The 24,305-nt window shown below is 50.0% G+C and overlaps 1 protein-coding gene across 10 annotated transcripts; it reads right to left on the bottom strand.

The window, feature by feature from the left end:
* Positions 1-1,655: 1,655 nt before the first annotated feature.
* On the bottom strand, positions 1,656-24,144 carry LOC100473628 (cytochrome P450 4B1). 10 transcript variants are annotated; one of them, XM_019799920.2, is made up of 12 exons: positions 23,871-24,143; positions 15,259-15,400; positions 15,028-15,072; positions 14,356-14,483; positions 13,488-13,612; positions 13,022-13,173; positions 12,762-12,868; positions 11,623-11,813; positions 8,940-8,997; positions 8,079-8,143; positions 7,896-7,978; positions 1,656-2,894 (listed from the first exon to the last, which is right to left on the bottom strand). In XM_019799920.2, the coding sequence occupies exons 1-12, from the start codon at positions 24,048-24,050 to the stop codon at positions 2,818-2,820; spliced, it is 1,353 nt and encodes a 450-aa protein (XP_019655479.1). In that variant the 5' UTR covers positions 24,051-24,143; the 3' UTR covers positions 1,656-2,817. The 10 variants fall into 10 exon arrangements, with proteins under 10 accessions (XP_019655479.1, XP_034507941.1, XP_034507920.1 ...); XM_034652029.1 differs by having other exon boundaries at positions 1,657-2,894; positions 8,079-8,106; positions 8,940-9,073; positions 23,871-24,141; XM_019799918.2 differs by having other exon boundaries at positions 1,658-2,894; positions 8,940-9,073; positions 23,871-24,139.
* Positions 24,145-24,305: the final 161 nt, after the last annotated feature.

The raw sequence follows: 24,305 nt of genomic DNA, 5'->3' as shown, positions 1-24,305 counted from the left end.
CTGAGACTCATTTCCCCCCTCAAGAAAATCAGTATTTCTTTTGTGGTTCAGGTGAGGTATATGATGTGCTTTGCACAGAGCTTAAATCCAGCAAAAGCTCAAGGAATAAATACATGACAGCCTCTGAATGTGACTTTGGGTTTTGCCCCAATATTCTAATTTCCTGAGATGTGCATGCTTGAGAGACAATCAGATGAGGCAGGGTGAGATGTGGTCTTTCCTTATAAGGTATAGGTTAACGAGAGAGGTTAGAGAATTCACTGTCATGGCTCAGATGGTCTNTGTGGTCTTTCCTTATAAGGTATAGGTTAACGAGAGAGGTTAGAGAATTCACTGTCATGGCTCAGATGGTCCAGTCTCCAGGGAGCCCTCAGGTTGATGGCAGAGTAGCTGATGACCAGATCTGAGATCCCTGCCATGGCTGGCAGCCGCCTTTTAGCTCCTCTCTGCTCTGAATCCCAGCCCTGCCACATCCTAGCTGGGTGGGTGGTCATAGGCACGATGCTCAGCCTCCCCAAGGCTCAGGAGCCTTCATTAGAGGGTTGTTGTGAAGATGGAGGAGTTCATGCATATTCCCCAAGGGCTCATGGATGGTACTTGATAAATGTTAGTTGTCCTGTGAGTTGTCCCTTGAGTTGCTCCAAAAAGTAAGCCTCCAGTTCTTTCATGCTTCTCAGCCTGGTCATGGTTAATCAACTAATCCGTGCACAGGAGCACACGTTCTGTGCCATGTCTTCCCCACATCTCCTGTAACACTATTATTCCATTCACAGTGATGAGAAGCAGCTCTCATAGTGGCGGCCAAGCTGTGTGTGGGTGCACCTGGGTCCCACCAGCACGAATGATCATTCTTCTCTCTTCTGCCCCACAGGATTCTTAGTCTTGCTCTCCTTTTATGCCCTTCACAACCCAAAGGTGTGGCCAAACCCAGAGGTATGATGATCTTGGGAGGAGGGGGTGGGATGACCTCTCCGGACCAACCCCTCTTCCTGTCCCACCTCTGGTTGTGCTGTCCCTTGAATGATTGACCACACCTGTCCTAGTTCTGAATCTCCCTCTGCAGGTGTTTGACACTTCTTGGTTTGCACTGGGTTTCTATCGACACAGCCATGCTTTGCTGACCTTTTCAGGATGATCAAGGTGAAGCCCTTGTACTTGGGTGCAGGTGTCACTGGATGAATACCTGATGTTTGTGACCTTCTTTGTTCATCTGTGGTGCCTGCAGTTATTAGCCTTGTATGATTGTGTGTAGGGAAAGAGGGGTGTTTCTTTATGTTCAAAAGCAAGGTGGCAATCACAGCTTTGGGCACTTTGACCCATTGCTCTACCCGATGGTTAACCACAATTCAGTGTCATGGTGTTCCAACGTTCAGTGTATTCTAGTATTTTCCTCACTTTAGGAGGATGACTTTAGAATATTTCAGATGTTTTCTTTTCAATCACCAGTAATGCCAAAAGATGTTTTTCTCTCTTTCCATGTTGTCAGTCCAGCCCACTGCCTTTTGTACCTAATTCACTGACCTGCCACGCACTGTGTCAGTGGTGTTTGCCTGTGTTTGCACTTCCTTTGGGTTCTTGTAAGCATTCCAGTCATGTACAGGAATGGTTTGAACAAAGTCCACACCAGTGCCTGTCTTCTCTATTTTTGCAATCTCATCCAACAAAATGTTTACTACCAACTAAGAATCTCATAACTACGACAACTTTTCCAGTTGTCAAAATTCTTTATGTGAATGGGATTTGCATATCATAGTCCCGAAGAGTACATAGTGAACACTGACAAGTAGCAAAAAGTTGAGGACAATCAACTGCTTTTGAGACAAAACCCACTATTTTGTATATGACACACGGCATTTGAATGTTACCTGGTCTGTAAAATGTAAAGCACACTTGAAGTGGCTGTTCAATGGGATGACTTTTCTCCACAGTGGCTGCTCTGAAATCCTCCAGTGCTGCTCAAAGTGTCCTATAAATAGTAACTGCAATAAACTTTGTAAGTAGTTACTCAAAAAATAGGGTTTTTTTTTCAAGTACAGAAATCTGTCAATCCTTCACATACTAAGTTTGATCCACTTTCACACAACATCCTTAAGCAAATTATTCTTCCAGATGCTCGCTCCAGGATTTGTTTCCCCCTGGGATTTGAGTCCTTCTCCCTAGACATTGATGCAAGTCATATGGCTGCCAGTAGAGAGAGGAGAGGGGCAGACAGTTCAATTCCTAGCTCAGAACTAATGGTTATGCATATTTTATTCCATTCAGGGTTTTTTTTTTCAGTTCAATAAACATTGTTCAATTATAAGACTGCCTATTAATCCTGTCTCTGTGTACCAAGTCCTCTGCTATGAGATGGCATACTGCCCTTGCCTCCAGGAGTTCAGTCAAGAAAAAATGCCTCCACTCAAAAGAGACATCTTCTTTTTCTTTCTTTCTTTCTTTCTTTCTTTCTTTCTTTCTTTCTTTCTTTCTTCCTTTCTCTTTCTTTCTTTCTTTCTTCTTTCTTTCTTTCTTTCTTTCTTTCTTTCTTTCTTTCTTTCTTTCTTTCTTCTTTCTTTCTTCCCTTCACTCATTCATTTACTAATTGACCCCACTGTAGGAAGCTCCATGCTCCTGGCACTGTCCTGTTCTGGAAAGTGATGTGTCCTCGAGTAAAATATTATGGCGATGTCAGGGTCCAGGAATGAAGAGGCACAGCCAGCAGGGTGGAAGGCGGAGGGCAGCCTGGCATTGCCTTAGCCTTGAGCATTTGGCAAGCAGATGGGGAGGGTGGGCATTCTCTGGGACCTCCTCAGCAGGAGCTGAGCTGGGAGGAGGAGCTCAACAGGTGACAGGTGAGTGAGCCAACAAGCCAGAGAGGACTTTGATGCCAGCTGAGGCGTGTGGACACGTCAGACCTGTGATGGAGGGCATGGGAGGCTCTGAGCTGGGCTGGGGCTTCAGGGAGGGAGTGGAGGCAGAAGACAGAAAAGTCCAGGTGAGGAGGTTGAGGGTTGGCAGGCAGGGACATTTCTGCAGTAGAACTGGAAGGCTCCAGCAGCTGGTTGGCCGAGGAGCCGAGGGGAGGCAGGAGTCCGGACACAACCTGGGAGGCAGATGGCACAGCCGGCTGAGCATCACGAAGGCTCGGCCCCTGCAGAAAGCTTCCCTGTGGCCATTCTGGCTCCCTTACCCAACTCTGCCTTGTCCTTTCTCTGAGGATCTGGATCCCTGTGAGCCCCAGATGGTTAGGGCCTGAAGTGTGGCCCATCCTCTCCCCTACGGGGCCCTGTCCTGGTCTCCACATTGTGAAACCAGAAACGGCTTGTGCAGAGAACAAACAACTTAATAATTAACTGTTTTAGTGATCTCTTGACTTGGCCCCAAGGCTCCAGGTGCTGACCTTCTTCTAACAGGATTTCAGGCCTACTGAGAGCAGAGGTAGGAGTAGGACCTAATCCTGGAAGAGTGTAGGCTTTGTCAAAGGTCTAGGGGAGAGCGTGAAACAAGCAAGGCTACATAGGCATAGAGATGTGTGTGTGTCCTGGGTAAAGGGGATCTGGGCTGGGCCCATGCAGAAAAGCCCTGAATATGCTGATCCTGGCAGGGGGTTTGAGGCCCCTCCTCATTTCCTTTTCCCTCCCTGACCCAGGAACTGCATCGGGAAGCAGTTTGCCATGAACGAGATGAAGGTGGCGGTGGCCCTGACCCTGCTCCGCTTTGAGCTGGCTCCAGATCCTTTCAGGGTCCCTGTTCTCCTTCCAAGAATTGTGTTGACGTCCAAGAATGGGATCCGCCTGCACCTCAGGAAGCTCCTCTAACCCTTGTGGGGACAAGGATGAGCCCTGAGGGCCTCCTGCCTGCCATCCTGTCGTCCTGTCAGTCTCTCCTGTCTGCTGTCTTCTGCCCACTTCCTGCTTTCACTCTGCCCACCTGCCAGCCTCCCTACTGTCCTCCTCTTGGGCATCAGACTGTCTGCCCTTCTCTGCCTCACCCTTTTCCTGACCATGTATTTACTTATCTGTTTCCTTTCTCCTACCCACCTGCATCTCTGCGCACTTAACTCAATATCTGCCTATTCCCCACCCTGCCTGTTCTTTGCATGTCTTTCTCCTTTTGTGCCTATTTGATTGATCCTATATTATTTTCCTCTTCCTGCTATAATAACTTACCACAGCCTTAGTGACTTAGAACAACACCAGTTTGTCCTCTTACTGTTCTGGAGTTCAAAGACTAAAATGGATTTTGCTGGACCACAGCCAAGATGTTGGTATGGTCACACTACATCTAGGCTCTAAGAGAGAATTCCTCTCTCTGCCTTTTTCAGCATCAAGCTGCATTCTTTGTGATCTTTAGCTCCTGCAGCCTCCTCTTTTCAAATCCAACAGCATCTTTCAATATCCTTCTGCTTCTTTCTTCATCTCACCTTGTCTTCCATAAGGACTTTTGTGATCAGACAGGCACACTCAGATAACACAGACATATCTCAGCTTCCAGGACATAGACTCCTTGGGGAGCCATGATTCAGCCTGTTTAGTCCCTATGTGACTGCTATTAGTCCATGCTTCCAGCTCTTTCCTGTGTGTTACCTGAGTACCCATTTGTCATTCACATACCTTTCTCTTCTTTCCTCCTCCCTCAAATAAATTTCTTAATGTTGCATGGAGTGTGTGTTTTCCCTTGGAGGGAGATAAATGGAAGAGAAGAGAGAGAAGGGGAGGAAAGACAGAAGAGACAAGGAAGGGAAGTAATATCTGCAGGACCCTAGGAGGATCAGACACTTCCCTTTGTCTCAGGCCATGGAGTGGTTGGCTTTCCAAGAGGTACTAGGAGGAGCCCATGTGGGCAAATGGATTGGTCAGTGGGAAGGAAAGTCAAACCCCAATCAGCAAACTACTGGTGGCACCTCTCCCATAGGACAACCCCTTGGCAGTCCCTTGTGTCTCTGGTTGGCCAACCCTGCCCCATTATGTGACTGCTTGGGTACCGGTCCTCCTGACCCTGAGACCTGTTCCCTGGCCCTCTTTGCCCTCCTCCACCAGCCTCTCTCAACCCACCCACTATTCTTTTGTTGGTTCTAAACACAGATTTCCTTCTGTCCTACCCCCAGCCATTCTTAGCCCAGACCCTGGATGTCATAGACAGGCCCCCCCCCAGAGCCCTCTGCCTATGGTGTAATGCTACATTCTGCCTCCCTGAAGGGGCTTCTTCCCCAGCTGGTGCTTGCATCCAGGACCTCCCTTTCACTACTCTGGTTTCCTAGGTCACTGGGCTAGTTCAGCCATGCTTTGAGAAGGGGCAAGGTAGATGCTTTGTGTTTGACCAGGGATTGGGGCAGGAAAGAAGCTGGGAAAGTGCTAGACTGACATCAGGTGGTGCAGAAGGGCAAGGGCTAGCCAGGCTCAGAGAGTTCACAATGGAATTCTGGGCGGCCAGCCATGGATGGAGACATGCTCTAACCACAGGATTGTGTTGAGGGTAAAGAATGTAACCAAGAAGTGACCCTGATGGATCTAGGCAAAGGAAAAACCTAGGGTGAGTTCATGCTCATATGCACAACCCCCACGACACATACACGTGTAACCAGACCTGTGTGCACCACTCACACACTCTACACTCTACCACACACAAGCACAACAAATGCCTGGGGTCGTAGGAGGCAACAGGGTATGTTTGGAGGGCTGGAAGGATTATGTGGAGTTCATCTTTGGTGCCCACTAGTCTGCAGCCTTGGTCCTCCCTTTCCATGTGGAGCCTCCACCTTCTGTCAGGCTCTGGAGTTCTCAGCTCCATTTTCCACCAACATAAGCTCTCAGAGAGACAGTCAATACACCTATGTAGTCTTGGTCGAAAGGGGCCAAAGTCAGAAGGCCTCAGTGCAAGCTGTTTTCTGATGAGTGTCTTGGCAGTTTCCTTCCTTTGACAGGCAGGGTAAGTCCTGCTTCATAGGCCTCCTGAAAATCCAGAGATATGGGAAGTAGACAAGTCTTAGACTTGGGTGACACCCATGGGCAACAAGTGGTTACGAGCTCTGGGTTCTGCTCTCAGTTGATGACAATTGATACGTACCTCTGCTTGTATGGAGAAAGGTCTATCCAGGGCCAGAACAGAGGGGGAAGTTGGTGGCATAGGTGACACCCTGCCTGAGCCCTCTGCATACCAGCCTCATGTGGGCAAGGAGGTCTGGGTCTTGACAGGGCTTTGCAGGAATGAGCAAGTGGCCCATAGCCAAACTTCTTCTAAGAAGTTGTGTCCTTCTTCTAAGAGGGGAAGCGTCAATAGCAGGAAGGATGTGTCTCTAGATGGTACCTCCCCAGGGCAACGCAGAGACATCCCCAAGTCCCAGGGCTAGAATTCCCCTCTCTTATCCTGCCCCTCAGTTTCCAGTGTCCTCCCTTCCACTGTTGTCTAATTCCTGGATTATAACCCACTGGTGGCCTTAGACCTTGAACCGTAGAGGCACACGGGACCCCAGCCATCAGGCACTGCTGCAGGGACTACTGAACAAGAATCTCTAATTCATCACGTGGCTCCAGCCTGAGGACTTCCCCCAAAGTCATTCTTCGCACCTTTGTACCTCACCAGCTTCAAGGTTTGATTCAAACACTGTGTCTTCCAGGAAGCCCCCCTTTAATGCCACTTTCCTCAGCAAAAGCGTGAACACCCAGAGCACTGGGTGGCTGTGGCACAGATTCAGGCAACGGCAGGAATGCTACAGAGACCTGTCTCAGGTGGGGCAGAAGATACACCTGAGAAACTATATTCCATATTCCTTGATTTCAGTAGTGGTTTTTTGCTTTAGAAATTAGTTGTCCTACACATTTTTTGTTTACATAATTTTACCTTATATCTGTTATATTACACACATGTACACACAGTGAAGCAGAGAAATACATCTCAGTGAATGGGCAAGCCCCCAAAGCCATCCTTCTTTCATGTGGAGTGGACAAGCACCTGATCATAATCATGAAGCCCAAGATTGTGTTCATTGTGTCACCATGGCTGGCATGTAAGTTTTTGATACATTCTAGAAAGATTGCCAATTATGGGAGATAAAGGAAGAGTCTAGAAGCAAGTAGGTGCTCATTGTATGTTTGTTGAATGAATGAATGAGGTCTAGAATACATGTATACTAAGCATTTCCAGACACACATGCTTGCATGGCACTGGCCTCCAGGTGATGGTTTATGTGGGTGCCTGCTCCCCTTCTAAGCTACAAGCCTCCCAAAGACAGGGAGCCACAGCTATTCGACAATCCAGCCTGGGGAGGGCAGTGTCTGGGCTGTCTGGGACCCAATTCTCAGCAGAGCTGCTTCCCAGAGTCTGGGCGCAGCGACTTCAGGTGGAGATGGATGCCATTCTTGGACCGCAGAACCAGCTGGGGCATCTTGATGGGGGGCCGCAAGGGGTCCAGGGCGAACTCAAAGCGGAGCAAGCAGAGGGCTGTGACCACCTTCATCTCATTCATGGCAAACTGCTGCCCGATGCAGTTCCTACCGTGAGTAGCACAAGGTGGCATCAGACTATGGGGTGTCCAGATTGAGCAAACCTAGGGTTCTTAGTGGCCAACAAAAACCAAAAACTGTTTGTGGATGAATAATTGGCGGATTGGTTGATTGACTTGGGACTTAGAAAATAGATCTTGGGAGCACAGTGAGGGTCCCGGACTAAGTAGATTCTCATTGGGAATTTCGGTTTGGGGGCCTCCCTTGAAAAGACTCAGCCAGCCCACCACCTACCAGGGACATGAATATGCTGATGGCAAGAAGAAGGTCCCTGGAACTTACCCTAATTTAGGATCCTCAAAAACCCAGCAGCATCCCCCTTATCGCAGAGTTCCCTAAATGATGCTTCCCCACAACATCCTCCATTCTCCCCTCCCAGTCCTGGGAGCCTGGGGGTATTGGTCCTCTCCTTACCTGGGCCCAGCAGAGAAGGGCATGAAGGCGAAGGGGTGACGTGTGGCCACATTCTCAGGGGAAAAACGCAGAGGGTCAAAGACCTGAGAGGACAAGCCTTGTTTAAATACCTGCCGAGTCCTGGGGAGGGTGACCTCCATAGCCTCCCACCCCATCTGACCTCCAGGCCAAGGGATGTGGTACCTCAGGGTCAGGCCACACTGCGCTGTTCCTATGGAGGGCATAGATGTGCAGAGAAATGAGGCTGCCTGTGGGCAGAGCAAAGGCCTTGTAGCTAGATGGTCCTGAGATAGCCTCACCCACTTCCTCACAGAGCCAGAATCCCCTAATGTCCTTCTGAGCACCAGCCCCTGCCTGAGCACTGCCAGTGATGGAGGGTTCATGACCACCCTCAAGACATCACAGTGCTTTTGATCATCCTCATATCTACTTCCTCTAGCCCTAGCACTGGACACAGCACCTGATACAGACATTTGTGGAACGGGGAGAGAAAAAAGGAGGACTGAACCTACCTCACTGTGAGCTAGGACACGCAAGGTCTATTACAACCCTTTGTGCTTTCAAATAATTGAAAGGAAATTACTATTTACGTGACATTATGCTATTAATAGTAACATCTACCATGCATTGGGTGCACATTGTGTGCCAGATACAGAGTTAAACAGTCTTTACAAAGCTATCACATACAGCTGTAAAGGTTGTGCCCTGCACATCATCATAGTCTATGTGAATGGTGCCTCCTGAAGTTGTTCAGGGCACAACCTACATAGTGGTACATGACAGCCCTGATGAATACTGTCTCTTTAATCCTGACAACAATCTTGTCAGGCAAATACTCTTCTTGCCCCCATTTTACAACAGAGGAAACAGAGGCTCGAGGTAGAGGGATTTACCCATACACTGTAGGACCAGGATTTGGTCCCAGGCCAAACACAAAGCCTGAGCTCTTTCCCACTGGTGCAAAGATTTGACCAAAGGCACAGAGACTGTCAGAGAAGCATCCACAAGAACTCCAGTTCCACCCCCAAATCCACTCCAACTCACCTGCAGGTAGGGAGCGGCCATCCACAAAGCTGACAGGCTTGCTGAGCTGGCGGTATACCTGGGGCACAGGTGGGTAGAGGCGGAAGCTCTCCTTGATGCACATGGTCAAATAGGTCATCTTCCCCAGATCATCCCTGCCAGCAATACAACCAGACCTTTCTGGAGATGCGGAGCAAGGGGCTTCCACGAGAGGGCAGACTCCAGCCCCACCTTCCCCTTTTAACCACCATCGCACATCCAATAATGGGAGGGACACAAGTGCTCCAAGTGCCCAGACCAGATTGAACATGGGGTAACCACTCCAACCCAGGGGTTCTGGCTCCAGTTTTCCTTTTTTTTTTTTTTTTTTACTTTTTTTCTGGCTCCATTTTTCTCCATCTCTCCCTCATCTTCACTGCTATGAAGGAAAGGCACAGGACCCTAGAGCTGTATGAGCACCCAGCCATCAAGACAAAGCCATTCCTGTGTCTCTTAAGGCCCCACAGAAGCCCCATAAGGGACAATTCTTTAGGTTCCACTTGGTTTCTCCTGAGGTGGAAAAAAATAGGGGCTGATATACATTGGTTGAATGAAGTAATAAGTGCATGAACAATGACAAGCTCAGGTAAAAAACAAAAATTATGTTTCTTTTTTCCCCTTTGCCACCAGGAAGCTCAGTCCCAAATGTGGTCCAATCATGACTATTGCTCAGCACTTTATTACAGAGCCCCAAACCCTAGGGCTTTTCCATCTAGTTTTCAATTTTTTTTTTTTAGATATACTTGACTTTATTAAAACTGGGATCTTGTATTCATCAAAAGGCACCTTAAAGGGGCGCCTGGGTGGCTCAGTCGGTTAAGCATCTGCCTTTGGCTGAGGTCGTGCTCCCAAGGTCCTGGGATCAAGCCCCGCATTGGGCTCCCTGCTCAGCCTGAAGTCTGCTTCTCCCTCTCCCTCTGCCCCTCCTGCAGCTTGTGCACTCTCTCTCTCACTCTCTCTCACACGCATGCTCACTCTCTCAAAAATAAATAAATAAAATCGTAAAAAGAAAAAAAGACACCTTAAAGGAGATGAACTGGCAGGTTACAAACTGGGAGAAGAGATTTTCAATTAGCATTAACAAAGTATTATACACCATACTCATTTGTTCTTTTGTGTTTTACTATAGTATTGAATAAGTGTCCTTGAAGTTGCTTCAAGTTCTAGATGAAACGAAGTGAAAATAATATAAATAAATATTTTAACTCCCTGCCTCTGGGCAGTGTTCCTTTTGTTACCTAACCTGGGATGCCCATTTCTTTCTTCCTTTGCTTATCTGAGTTTCACCCCTCCTTGGAAAGCCAGCTCAAGCCCCACCCCTTCTGATTCCTCTGCTCTCAACACAGGGCCTCTCAGCCTTACTCCATTCTATGGTTTTCTCTAGAATTCTGGCTATGTGAATTTGTCTCCCTAAAAACATCCTAAGAGCAGCACCTTGGTTCCTTCTTCTCCTGTCCCCATATGCAAGCCAGGAGCGCTGGCAATTGGCTGGACATGCTGGGAGGTTTCCAACATCCAGCCAATAAAAATGGGTGATGGGTCATCAGAAGGGGGAATGAAGCATGAGACACTATGGACTCTGGGAAACAAACTGAGGGCTTCAGAGGGGAGGGGGGTGGGAGAATGGAATAGACTGGTGATGGGTAGTAAGGAGGACACGTATTGCATGTTGCACTGGGTGTTATATGCAACTAATGAATCATCGAACTTTGCATCAGAAACCAGGGATGTACTGTATGGCGACTAACATAATATAATAAAAAAACATTAAAAAAAAAGTGGGTGATGGAGACATCAGATCTCAGATCCTGAAATTATAGGTCAGTCTCCCCCAGGTGAATCCAAAGTCTCTCCCATCGACTAAGCCTTTTCTGTGCTGTGTTGTGGGCCTAACCCTGTGCTGGAGGTAACACAGGAGCCAGAGAGAAAGGTGAGGTGTGTGACAGGAGGCCAAGGCCTGAGGGGAGGAGATAGGGAAAGAGGGGCCTGCGGGAGAGTCCCAGAGATCACACAGGCTGCCAAGAGAGGTCAGCATCAGGAAGTATCATATCAGTGAGTTCAAGTTTGAGCCAAGAAACAGAGAACAATCGAAAGATTTTAAGTGATGGAGGTTGGAAAATGGCCTTTTCTTCTTCACCCCAGGCCAGAGGGAGGGTCAGCTCCCCAGGTATCCCAGCTGTATTCATCCCCAATCCCCTCCTCTCTCTCTTTCTCCCAGCGCCCACTATTTCATCCAGCAGCCCAGAAGGGCAATCAGGTTCTGCCAGCAGAGGGAGTCAGCACACAAAAAAAGTCAGCACACAGGTCACTTGAGCAGAGGGATCTGGGAAGGTTTCCTGGAGTAGGAGGCATCCAAGCTGTACCCAGAAGGACAGATAGGAATCTGGGGGGGTTGCCCAGATTCCTATCTGTGAGTTGTCAACAACCTCCTGATGACAACTCATACCTGAAAATGGCTCCCCTGTGGGAGAATGGGCTCAGGGGTGTATCCCCCAAGCTCCCTCCAAAGCCACAGCACTGGAGGGAACAGGACAACTGCCACCACCCTCACCTGGTTTCCAGGATGGCTCTGCATCACCCGAAGATGACACCGGGCAGTGTTGGCACAGCGCATCCCTGGGACAGGGAAGCAGAACAGACTGGGCTCACCCGCAGCCTTGCTCACCACTGGAAGGAGTCCCGGTCCCCAAGGATCTCGCAGACCTCCTCCCGACAGCGATGCTGGTGCTCAGGGTACAGGGCCATGCAGTAGAGAAACCAGCAGATGCCACTGGTGGTGGTGTCATGGCCTTCAAACATGAACGTGTCCACCTCAGCCCGGAGATCTTCGTCTGACAATTTGATACCATTTTCATCCTGGGTTAGGGAAGGCATGATGGGACAGTCCAAGGCATTTGAGATAAGTACCAAGAAGACCTCATAACAGTTGTCAAATGAAGGTCTGAGGGAGGGAAGGAAAGCTCCTTTTGAGACTGGGGGGTTGAGACCTTCCCAGATTCCTATCTGTCCTCCTAGGCACAGCTTAGATGCCTTCTACTCCAGGAAACCTTCCCTGATCTCTCTGCCCAAGTGACCTATGACCTTACCCAGCCCTAATTGTCAATTCTGCTCAGATATTTACAGTCTAGTGGAGGGCAAGTCCAGGTCTTTCTCATCTTCTGCATGGAAACTAACCCAGGGTAGGGGGTAGTGAGTTTGGAGAGTGGATGAATAAAGGAATGAATGAATGAATGAATGAATGAATGAATGAATGGCATCTAAGATTCTAAGATTCTTCAGTCTTTTTTTTTTAAGATTTTATTTATTTATTTGACAGAGACAGCCAGCGAGAGAGGGAACACAAGCAGGGGGAATGGGAGAGGAAGAAGCAGGCTCCCAACGGAGGAGCCTAATGTGGGGCTCAATCCCAGAACGCTGGGATCACACCCTGAGCCGAAGGCAGACGCTTAACGACTGCGCCACCCAGGCGTCCCTAAGATTCTTCAGTCTTAGAAGTCTAGAATTGGTGGGCACCTGGGTGGCTCAGTCTGTTGAGCGTCTGACTCTTGATTTTGGCTCAGGTCATGACCTCAGGGTGGTGAGATGGACTTTGCACCCGGCTCTGTGCTGGGTGTGGAGCCTGCTTAGGATTCTACCTCTCCTCATCTCTCTGCCCCTCCTCCCCACCCCTCCCTCTCTAAGACAAAAAAAGTCTAGAATTGGTCTTTAGGACTTCTAGCATGTGACCCGACCTCCCTACATCTCCCCCCAGTACCACAGCCAGGCACAACCTGCCCCTTGCCGTCTCTGAGCCTCCTCACTCACCCGAGCCCCCAGAAGAATGTCCAGGAAGTCCAGGTGCCTCCGGCTCTGGATCTTCTCCCACTCTTTCTCATCCTTCAGGGCTGCCTTTCGTCCCCTGATGACGTGGTCTGGGCCAGGAGCACAGAGTGTCATTGCCTGGGGGCCCATCCTCTACTCAAAGGGGGACAGAGACCCCGCAATGGCAGAGGTCCCAGAGGAGCCTGAAGGGGCTAGACTAGACCCTGGGCTTCCTGTGGGCGGGCTCTGCAGAAAAGGCCCACCTGTGTGGTCGTGGGCTGCCTGGCAGGCCCTCAGGAAGCGGTGGCCATGTGGGGTGAGCCAATAGACGAAGTCATTATGGTACTGGAAGGAATCAATGCGCTCCTGCATCAGCAGAGTGAGGTCTCTGACGGCCGAGTGGTAGCTACTGTCCCTACACAGCAGAAGAGCAGGGAGGAGGGCTCAGATCCCAACCCACGGCACAGCCTGGGGCTCTCCGCTCCAGAATTCAGCCCCAACCACAATGCTTCCTGCCCTTCATCTCCCTGCCATTAAGCCTCCCCACTACAAGCAGAATCTGTCTCCCCACCACGGGCAAGGCCCAGCTCCCCCCACCCCCCCACCCAAGCTGGGGTTCCCTAGGGCAGGACCCCATGTCCTCTCAGACCAGGGCCTTGGAGTCCTGCCAACTGTGACCTCTGAGCTGGCCTGGGGAGAGACGGTGGTCAGCCCCGAGTACCCCCTGACCTGTGGTCCAGACCGCTGTCTCCTTTGCCAAAGGTGCACTTCATGAGTGAGTCCAGTGCCATATGGCCCACATCACAGAAGATGTCAAAGCTCTTATCCTCACGAGCCTTTTCCTCCCACTGGTCCTGGAGCCCAGAGATGGAGGGTAATGTCGGGAGTCAGCTAGGCACCCAACCCCTGCCCTCAAGGACCCACAGCCTGTCCTCTCCCCCACACACCAAGTCCCTGGCCTGGCCTCCATCCCGCTGGAATGTGGGGGCGAGGGCTTCCGGCTAGGGTGGGATCAGGAGGCAGGCCTGCACTGCACACACAGACACTAAGCCAGGCGGCCCATGTAAGGGAAGAGGAGAGCTGAGAGGTGGGGATCTCCCCAGCACAGCCCGTGCATGGTCAGGCCTGCAGTGGCACTGGGGAGGAGTTTTCTGCAAGGGGAAAGACTAGCCTGGATAACTTCTGGGCAGTATCCAGCCCTGAGACTCAGAACCTGAGCCCTGACCTTTGGCGTTGCTTTCAGAGATGAATTGCTGATGACATTATTTTAGGCAGTTGTGGTAGGCAGAGGATGAGGAGTCGGCTACAGGAGGAGCCTTACTGCGGCCTCTCAGAGGCCTTTGAACTAAGAAGAGGGAGGCCTGGGTCTCCCAGTGGACATAAGGGCAGGGCTGCCCGGCCACTTGGAGCCTCAGCTCCTGGTCAACACCCAGCACACAGCAGGTGTCAGGCACAGCAAGGCTTGGCACTGACTACAGGCAGAATGGGGCCTCGAACTTAGCAAATCTCCTCATGGGCCTCCCCCAGGAAAGATAGGAGGTGGGAAGGGGCTGGCCCAGCAGCTGCAGCCCCTAGGAGCCTGGCACTGGGAGCTCACCAGCATAGTGTGCGTGGAGTTGGTGAACACAGCCACATAGGGTTTTAGCACATCATAGTGGAAGCCAGGGGTGAGCAGCTTGCGGTGCTCATACCACTTAGGCCCCTGGAGCACCAGGAGGCCTTTCCCTGGGGAAGAGATGGCAGAGGAAAAGTTGGTCCGTGCACACAATCCTACCCCACCCCTGGCAGCCTGGGGCTCCCACCCGTCCTCCTTGCCCAGCCACACATCCCAACCCAGCTCTGCTTTCCAGCCACCCAGCCTTGCAGCCTCTGGTGACACCAGCCTTGGCCCTACCATCACTCCCCTCCTCAGGCTTTTGCCTGGCCGGCACCACCAATACAATCTCCTGGGATCCCACTCCAGTGCCCCCATTCCAGAAAGCTCGTCCTCATACTCATGTATTTTCCAGAGCCCTTGCTCTGCCTTTCCAGAGAAGAGGGCATACCCAGGAGGAGAAGGTACCTGAGCCCCACTTCCCCAGCCAGCTGGGAGCTCTCTTGCCTTTTCCCCTGTCTCCCCACTGAGCAGCTAAGTTTAGGAGGGGCACTTGGGGGCCAGGTGGTCCCATATGAGATAACATACTGAGTGAGCACAAGGCAGAGAGGGATGGGACAGGGAAGGATCCTGGTAACCCAGCAACAAGAGCAGAGAAGGCAGGTGTCCACTCACCAATCCACTGGAGGAAGAAGTCATACAAATCTGCAGCCTTAGGGTCTGCAGGAGAAAGAGAAGATCAGGTCATGCAGAAACCAGCAGATCCCCAGAGGAGGCTTATTGATCAATAGGACCAATAGGACCTCAGCTGCCCAGACTTAAGGTGCAGGCCCCAGGACTCCTCCCCGCTTGGAACCCTGAGGCCTTTGCTCTCAGGAAACCCCACCTTCTCCTGGGAGTCCTCACCCCCTCGGCTGTACACAGCTTTGGCATAGTCGGGCTCATAGATGTTCAGGAAGCCAAGGAACTGTCCAAGCCAGAGTGGGTGGGCATAAGGGAACTGGTGGGCCCAGGACACCACCTTGTCCAGGCTCCCTGTCTGCTGGATCTGAAATGGTGACAGAAGGCCAGGATACTCAGGAACATACTGTCAGCACCCAGGCCCTAGGTCCCTGGGCAAGGAAGGCAGGAAGCTGCCCAGATAGAACCTGGAAGCGTCCTTCCCTCTTCCTGCATCCCTCTCCCAGCCAGTCTCAGCTGTATACATCTCTGGGGTCAGTCTCCCCTCCAGCCCCAGAGACACCATTATAAGTCCAAGCCACCCTTTTGCTGTGCCTGGGTGAGCTCAACAACCCCAAATGGCCAACCTGCTTCCATCTGGTTCCTGTCATCAGCCCTGTATCTATGCTGCTCCCAGAAAGAGCTCTCTTTCTGCATTAAAGCTGTTTTCGTGAGAGTTGTAACACCAGCATGCTGTGCAATGCAGTAATCTGCTCAATTCTGCACCCGTTATGTCATTTGACACACATTTTGGGGACCTACTATGTGCAGGGCACTGTCTAGGCTTCTCAGGGCATGAAACAGACCTGGCCCTACCCTTTCATTCCACGGGGCAGACCGATTATATTCAACTAAACAATTAAGGAGCGTAAATACAGACGCTAGTAAGGGCTAAGAAGGAAGCAGACAGTGCTATGAGTGAGACTAGCAGGGAGACTCTGCTTAGACAGGGAGATCGGGGATGGCCCCTGGTTGGAGAGGACATTCGAGGTGAAACCCGGAGGATGAGAAGCAGCTGGCGTTGCAAAGAACAAGGGACAGCATCCCCAGTAGAGCAAACAGCAAGCACAAAAGCTGTGGGGCAGGAAAATAGTGGTGTGTGCCCTTTGGGGGGGGCGGTTCTTGCCACATCTACTCACCCAGTGGTGTTTTCTGTAAATGGAGCATACAATAAATACTTTTCTGAAACCTGATTTTTTCTTTTAATGTGTCTTGTCCTTCTTTTCAAACTAGTGCATTTAACTGCCCCTCAATACTTTTATTACTTTAATTGCACAGCATTCCATAATAGTGATGTACCATTTTTTATTTATCCATTTTCCCCTGTTTGGAGGGAGTCTTCCAGAGATACAGCCAGAACCTGTCCGTAGCCTGCCCACGGGCCTGAGAATAAGGTCTGAGCTCTGGAGTTTGTGAGGCAGTAGAGTCACGGCTGATCAGGGAGATGGGATGTGAACCCAAGAAAGCTGACTTCACAGCCTGCAATCTTTGGAGCTTGGAAGATCTGCATTTGAATATCGATTTCCCCTATTCTTTAGATGTGTGAACTTGGGCAAGGTCTTTGGGCTTTCTGCATCTTATTCTTTTCATCTGTAAAATGGGGATGATAACTTACCTTATAGGATTATTTTGACATTAATTAAATCATGCAGGGCGTGTGTTATTAGTTGAGGTCACATGGCATTTAAAGCCCTTCACTGATATATTGTATGGAAGGGCTTGGCACTGGATCCTGCACAAGGTAAGCCCTTGACTCGTAGTTCCCTCCCCTTCAAGTCTATCTTTCCCCAACATCTTCCTCCTCCCTGCATGTCCTGCCATATCCTACTCCCAAATGCCCCCAAACTGCACTAAAGAATTCGCTCTGAACATGCCCTAAGATACTTCCACCTCTGGGTGAAGGGTTAACCTAACCTTATCTCAAGTCACATGGGAAGCTGAGCTTGGGCTACACCCCCATCTCTGTTCCCCTGGAAGCCTGGTAAGTGCATGTGTCCTTCTCTGTTAGTGTCCACTCTGCTTTCTGGGGCCACCTGGGCTCCCACTGACCAGGGAAGTCCTGGGATTCCTCCCTGGTCCTGGTCCTACCCTTTCATTCCACAGGGCAGACCGATTACATTCAACTAAACAATTAAGGAGTGCAAATACACACAGTAGTAAGGGCTAAGAAGGAAGCAGACAGTGCTATGAGAGAGACTAGCAGGGAGACTCTGCTTAGAGAGGATCTGCTCCATCCAGGAGGGACACCGTAGGTGCCATGGGTGCTCTAGTCTCAGTCCTCCCTTACCCCACCTTGTGGGCACTGCCCCTCCCCACAAGATTGGGCAGCACCCAGCGTGTGCATAAGCCCCAGCCAATGTCAAGGACCACAAAGCTGTGTATTCAAAGCTAAAGGGTTAGGAGCAACTACCAGGAAGAACCAACAACAATTGAGATGACGCAGCATCTCTGAAATAACCATAAAAAATCATTTTTAAAAAATGGACTCACTTTACACAAACTCTATGGGGTTAAGCAGAGAGCCTTTGGGAGCCTGGAGGGAGGGGATCAAATGTGTAATGCTCCAAGGGGTAGACAGGTGATTTCCCCCAATCCTAGTGACAAATAGGAGACTTCATTCTCCATCCCCTCTTTCAGAGACAAGTGTACCACTACAAATGTACACGTGAATACATGTGAACAGGTGTGAACACAACTCAGAAGGGACCCCTGGCACAAGAGAAGGAGTAGAGGGACTTTGGGTGAGACTGACATGGGTCCCTATGACTCTCCTAGCCACTGCATGTTGGCTAAGAAGTGATGGTGGGCCTTGCCCAAAGTCACACAACCCTCGTCCAGGACTTTCAGTTCCAAAACCTATGCAATGCCCCCAAAACCTCCCTATCTTCAGCACCAAGGATGAGCTCCAGCCCCAGGAATGACCAGGTTGGGGAAGCACAGGGAAACATCCAGATACCTAATAAGGTAGGAAGGTATGGGCCCAAGAAGTGCCCAAGTCCACAGGGATGGAGATATTGGTCCTCACCCCATATGAGTGGTTTTGCTCCCCTGAGTCAGATCCCCCAGGGATTCATGCATGCATTTAGTAAGTGGGCATGGAGTTCCCACTCAGTGCCAGACCTGATGCTAGCTCCTGGGGAAACAGTAGTGAACCGGACAAAGCCCTACCCTCCCCAAGCTCACATTCCAAGTGGGAGAAAGGAAATAAACAGGAGTAAGAGGCAGGGCTGTTACTCTAGACAGAGCTTGGAGGGTCAGGGAAGTCCTCTCTCAGGGGACATTTGAGCAGAGATCAGCAGAAACACCTTCTAGAAAGCCCCATAGCATTGGCCACTGTCTACTTCTCAAAAGCTGCTCTTTCCTCAACTGTCCCCCCTACCCCTCTGCTCCTTGCTCCCAGCAAATTAGCCTTGCTCTACTTCATGGATGAAACAGGAGCCATCAGATAAGAGGCCCCCAAAAGTCAACAATCAGACCTGAAGAACCCCCTGACCTGCACCCAGCCTCCCCACCTTCCCTCTTCTTCCAGTAGAGGAGGTGCCCAGGGCCTGTCCAAGGCTAGTCCCTTTGGATTCCAACCCTCCCCTCGGGCACTTCACCCATCAGTCAGCCCCTCTCTCTCCCACATCACAGACCCCATCCTCTCTACTGGCTCCTTCCCATCTGCATTTAAAACATGCTCAAGTCTCTCTCATGTACTAAAGGAAACAAAACCTCCCTTGGTTCTGCCCCCTTCTCTAGCTAACGCCCCATTTTCCTCCTCCTTTCATTACTTCTCAAAATAACTGTCTCACTGTTTCACTTCCTCCCTCGTTGGTCCCCACCACTTCTACACTGGTCTTGCTAATGTGACCAACACCCTCTTGGGGGGGTGAGCCCAGAAGCTTTCCAACTGCTGTGACACACTCATGTCCCCCCTTTTTTTGAACTCTGTCCTAGATGTCCTCTCACCTCTCCTGACACAGCTCCTCCTCACCCATTATTTGTAAATAAAGACTGAGGCTCCCCCAGATCCAGCCCTGGGCCTCTTCTTATGCTGCACCTTCTCCCTGGAGGTTCTCACCTACTCCCATGGTTTCCCTTGCCATCTACCTGAGACTGTTTCCAAAATTGACAGCACGCCTCAGTCTATCTTTCTCCTGAACTCAGGAAACATGACCATCCATCCCCTGGACATCTCTATGTGAAGCCATCCAGGCCCCTCAGACCCAGCCTTTTCAAACATGAACACAGTATGTCTTCCCCCCAAATCTGCCCCTCCTCGCATACCTAAGAATGGAACCGCCATCCACCCTGATACCAACCAGAAACATGGAATGGAGTGAATGCAGGCGACCTCACTGACACCCTTACATCTGCCTGCCTCTCCCACACCCACAATGCCAGGACAGCCTGCCCTACCTCTTACTCCTCCCCATCTCACTGTTCACTCCACTAATATCTGCTTGGATAGCTTCCTCAGCCTTGTCCTGCTCTGCCTGCCTCCTATTTGGCCTCTGCCAATCTAGTCACTATACCAAAGCCAATGTGATCTTTCTGCCACACAAATCTGAGCTTGTCACTCCCTGGCTTGAAACCCTTCAATGGTTCCCTGTTGCACTCAGAATAAAGCCTTTCGACATGGCCCACAAGGTCTTATGTGATCTGCCCCACCTTCTTCCATCTTCATTCTCTCCATTCTCTTCTTCCTTTCACCATTCCAGAAGTATAGAACTATGAGCACAGGCACACACTAGACCTTGAGAAACAAATATTTGTTGAACAAATTAAATTCCTACACACTCAATGCTCTTTCCAGCCTCTGTGCCTCTGCACAGGTAGTGTCCTCCACCCTTCCTTCCTTCCTTCCATGGACTGCTGCAGCCAGATCCCTTGCCTGGGCCCACGGGTCTGCAATACCGTGCTGTGTTATCCGTCTCTCTTACAGACTGGGTCACTCTCGGGCCAGCTGTAGTCATATTGCTTTATCCTCTGCCCTCAGCACAGGGTCAAACCCAGGGTTGTTGATCAGCTAGTTGCTTGAGAAAAGACAAATCTAATCTGGCTCCCAAAGACTGGGTTGATTTTGGTGGAAGGAAGAAGATGAAGAAATCAATTGCCTCAGAGTGTTTTATAAGAAGAATCCAGAGGGATTTAACACCTGACATCTGCCCAGCAGTTCGCAAACTACCTACCTATACTCTTTTTCGATCCTTTTCTAACCCAACAAGGTAAAAATGCTTATCTCCATATTGTTGATGAGGAAAGGGAAACAGGGCAGAAGCATAATGAGGTCTCATCAATGTCTAGTGAATAGAAATGAGCCAGAGCTCCAAACCACAAGTCAGGGCTCTTCACCCCACAGCACAAGGTCAAGGGAACTGTCCCAGTGATAAGCAGGGCCAGACAAAAGGCCTATGCAGTCTCAGGGGATCACCTTCCTTGGGCTCGGACTGGCATTCTCCACTCCTCCCCTGACAACAGTCCAGATTCTCAGGCCCCTCCCAACCTCAGGCTAACAACATGGCTGAGCACCTACTATGTGCAAAGTCCTCTCTGGGCCCCAGAGTAGAAGAAGGAGGACCCTAGAAGAATAAGACATGACCCCACCTCAAGGGGACACATTCTGAGAATTGAGGAGGATGATAGGTAGATGGTTCCAGGGCCCCTAGACAGCAACCATAGACAAGATGGGAGAAGTTAATCCTGATGGACAGTCCTGACCCGCCCCCCCACCCCCACCCCCATCTTTCTTTTCCTATTCCCACCATCACTAGGCTAGGAATCAAACTTGCAGTCATTTTGTACAGACAGATCATGTCCTGCATGAAAAAGCACGAATCCTGTGCCCAGCCTTGACTCAATTCCTGAGCTACTATGAGGACATAAGCAGATACCTTGCCTTTTCTTTGTTTGGAACCTCAGCTTTGTTTGGAAAAACAAACCCTACCCCTACCCTCCCCATTTCTCAGGCTCAGGTGTGGATCTGACAGAGCAGAAGTGACAAAGCCTGGAGGAATGCAGAGGTGTCAGGCCTGCTGTGGTTCCCCAGGAAACTTTTGTAGGCCCAAGGGTGACCTCCCCTCCAGCCCTTGCCTGCTCTTCTTGGTGCCAAGACTCTCCAGATTCTTGTGTTAGAGCCAAGAAGCCAAGTTAAGCTGTGTTCCAAGCCCTCTATACACTCTCAAGATAAGGGAGAAAGGCATTTGTGGGAAGGAGGACAGCCAGCTCTGACATGGGGTAGATGAGCAAGGTCCCTGTCCTAGAGAAGCCCATGGGCTGAGACAAGCCTAGCTTTTCTGGAGGCAAGTAGCAGTGGAGAGATGTGAGAGGCAAGGGATGCCTCTCACACTCTCATTAGGGTCAGATCTCAACCTTCCTGTGACCCTCTTCTGTACTTAGCAAAGCCTCTCCTGAACCCTGCCTGGTCTCTCCACTTGTCTTCTCCTTCACTGCCTCCTCTATTAAGACCCCTCCCTACTCCCCAATGTTCACGACCCTGAGAGTACAGGGATGATTCAGAGTAGATCTCCATCCTCCAGAGGTCGTGGTTTAGTGGGCAAGAGGAACAAGTAAACAGAAGATGACAACCCAATGGGACAAATACTGAGATACAGAGCATGGGCTGACGCAAGATCCAGGTTAGGCATCCCACCCAACCTGGAGCAGGAAAGGCCTTGGTGTCTGTTTTCCCCTCTAGACAGTAGGCTCCTTGAGAGCAGGACCTGGGTCTGATTCAGCTCCCTAACCCATCTTTTCCTTTCCTGGGTTTCTCCAGGATACATGTAGGTTACTAAGCCATCCTAAGAGGGTAGTTATTTGTAGGGGCAAGATTAAGCCTGGGTAGTTCTCTCCTGGAGGTCAAGCTCATCCCCAGCATCAATCCTGGAGGAGAGGCAATCCCTTAGATGGTGAAAGGGAAAAAGGTATTCGGGAGTAGGAGCCTTAGTCTCTGGCATTTATACCTGGGTTCCCAAACTTAGATGCACAGCAAAACACTTAGAGAGGTTTTTAGATCCAGGTTCCTATCCTAGATATATAAAGAACTCTTACAGCTCAACAACAACAACAAAAACAAAAGCCAAACAAACAGAGAACAATCCAATTTAAAAATGGGCAGACGACCTAAACAGACATTTTTCCAAAGAAGACATACAGATGGCCAACAGACACATGAAAAGATGCTCAACAGCACTCATCATCAGGGAAATACAAATCAACACTACAGTGAGATGCCCCCTCTCACCTGTCAGAATGGCTATTACTAAAAGAGAGGAAATAATAAGTCTTGGTGAGGATGTAGAGAAAAGGGAATGCTCATGTGCAGTTGGTGGGAATGTATACTGGTGCAGACACTATGGAAAACAGTGTGGAGATTCCTCAAAAAATGAAAAATAGGAGTACCATACAATTTAATAATTCCACTTCTGGATATTTACCCAAGGAAAATGAAAACACTAATTCAAAAAGATACATGACCCCAATGTTTCTTGCAGCGCTATTTACAATAGCTGAGATAAAGAAGCAACTCAAGTGTCCATCCGTAGATGAATGGATAAAGGAGGCGTGGTACGTACACAGTAGAATCTTACTAAGCCATATAAAAGAATGAAATCTTGCCATTCATGACAGCATGGATGAGCCTAAGAGGGTATTATACTAAGTGAAGTGGGTCAGACAGAGAAAAATAAATACCGTATGTTTTCACTATGGCTTCACCATATGAAATCTAAAAAACAAAGCACACAAACAACAACAAAAAGAGAAACTGACTCATAAACACAGAGAAGAAGCTAGTGGTTTCCAGAGGGGAAGGGGAGGAGAGGAATGGGCAAAATAGGTGAGGGGGATTAAGAGGTACAAACTTCCAGTTATAAGATAAATCAGCATGGGGATGAAAAGTACAGCATAGGGAATATACTCAATAGTATTGTAATAACTTTGCATGGTGACAGATGATAACTACACTTAGTTCTAAAGAAATTTTTTTTGATTTAATGAAGGAAATTCTGCCATATGCAACAACATGGATAAACCTGCAGGGAAAAAATGTTTCATTAAAATAAATAAATACATTCAGATCACTAGTTCCAATATGTTAATTAGAATCTCTAGGGACTGGGGGCCAAGGAATCTGCTTCTCCCAGTTGATTCCAGTGCAGGTGTCCCTTGCCTTATATTCAGAAAACTCTCGTCTAGATCCCATGAGGGCAGGGAGCTAGACGTGTTTCTGACAATGGGTGCTAAGGTGGTCCCCAGCACTGTGAGATAACAGAAGGTCAAGCCAGGATCTGAACCCAGGAAGATGCCATGGCACTGAGCCAGCCCAGAGACATGGCAGAGAGAACCCAGCTTTGGGGGCACCAGCCACGTAGACGCTCTAGGGAGGGCTCTCAGGTAACAGCATTCATCTCTGCTCTCACTTTTATTTTCTTAAAATGGAGATCTTTATCCCACACAGAACAAAGAGGACAGCGCTTAAGCTCTACACAAGATAGCCTAGTTCTGCTTGACTGTCTGGGGGTGGGGGGTTCCCCAGTGCTATCACTGGGCCTTTAACAGAACTTTGTCTGAATCTTGAGCCTGAGAAGGATGAGAAGGAGTCTGTGGGATACAAGGGCTCCCACTCCCAGCGCCAGCTCAGAAGGCAGGAGTGAAGGGAAAGAGCCGGTGGGAAAGCTGACAGGAAACCGTGACTCCCAGGACACCATCCTCCTGTCCAAGTGCAGGGATCCCTTCTATGGCCCCTGGGGTATTAGGCTGGATTCTCTGAAGGAAAGGAGGCTCTTTTCTTTCTCCAACCCCTTCTCCCTACATACCTCCTGGGCGTGCCCGAAGAGCCAGTGGGTGGGGGGCCCTGGGAAACTGTCCATAGCTCTGGCCAGCATCTGCCTCCGCAGCAGCAGACGGATGAGCTTGAGGAGGCCTAAGACCAAGATCAATCCAGCAGCCCACAGGCCCAGACGGGAGACACTCAAGGAGAGCAAGACAGAAAGCATGGCTGGAGTGGCATCCACCAAGGCTCTGGGCTGCTTCCTGCCATCCCCCAGTTCCTTTATACTGTGGACCCTGGCACCCTGCCAGCCTCCACCCCAAGTCACACCCTGCAACCAGCTACAACCCAGGCTGGGCGGAGCTCCAAACAGCAGAGAGAGCAGCTCCAAACATCACAGGCAGAGAGACAGCCTCGTTGACTCCTCCCAAAACTTGGCTGAAGTGAAACCAAGGAGTGGGCTTCAAAGAAACCAGGCAAT

This window comes from Ailuropoda melanoleuca, chromosome 2 (genome assembly GCF_002007445.2).
Source record: "Ailuropoda melanoleuca isolate Jingjing chromosome 2, ASM200744v2, whole genome shotgun sequence".
Taxonomy (NCBI): domain Eukaryota; kingdom Metazoa; phylum Chordata; class Mammalia; order Carnivora; family Ursidae; genus Ailuropoda; species Ailuropoda melanoleuca.
Note: the sequence above shows the minus strand (reverse complement) of the source record. Positions and strands in the feature narration are given on the sequence as shown.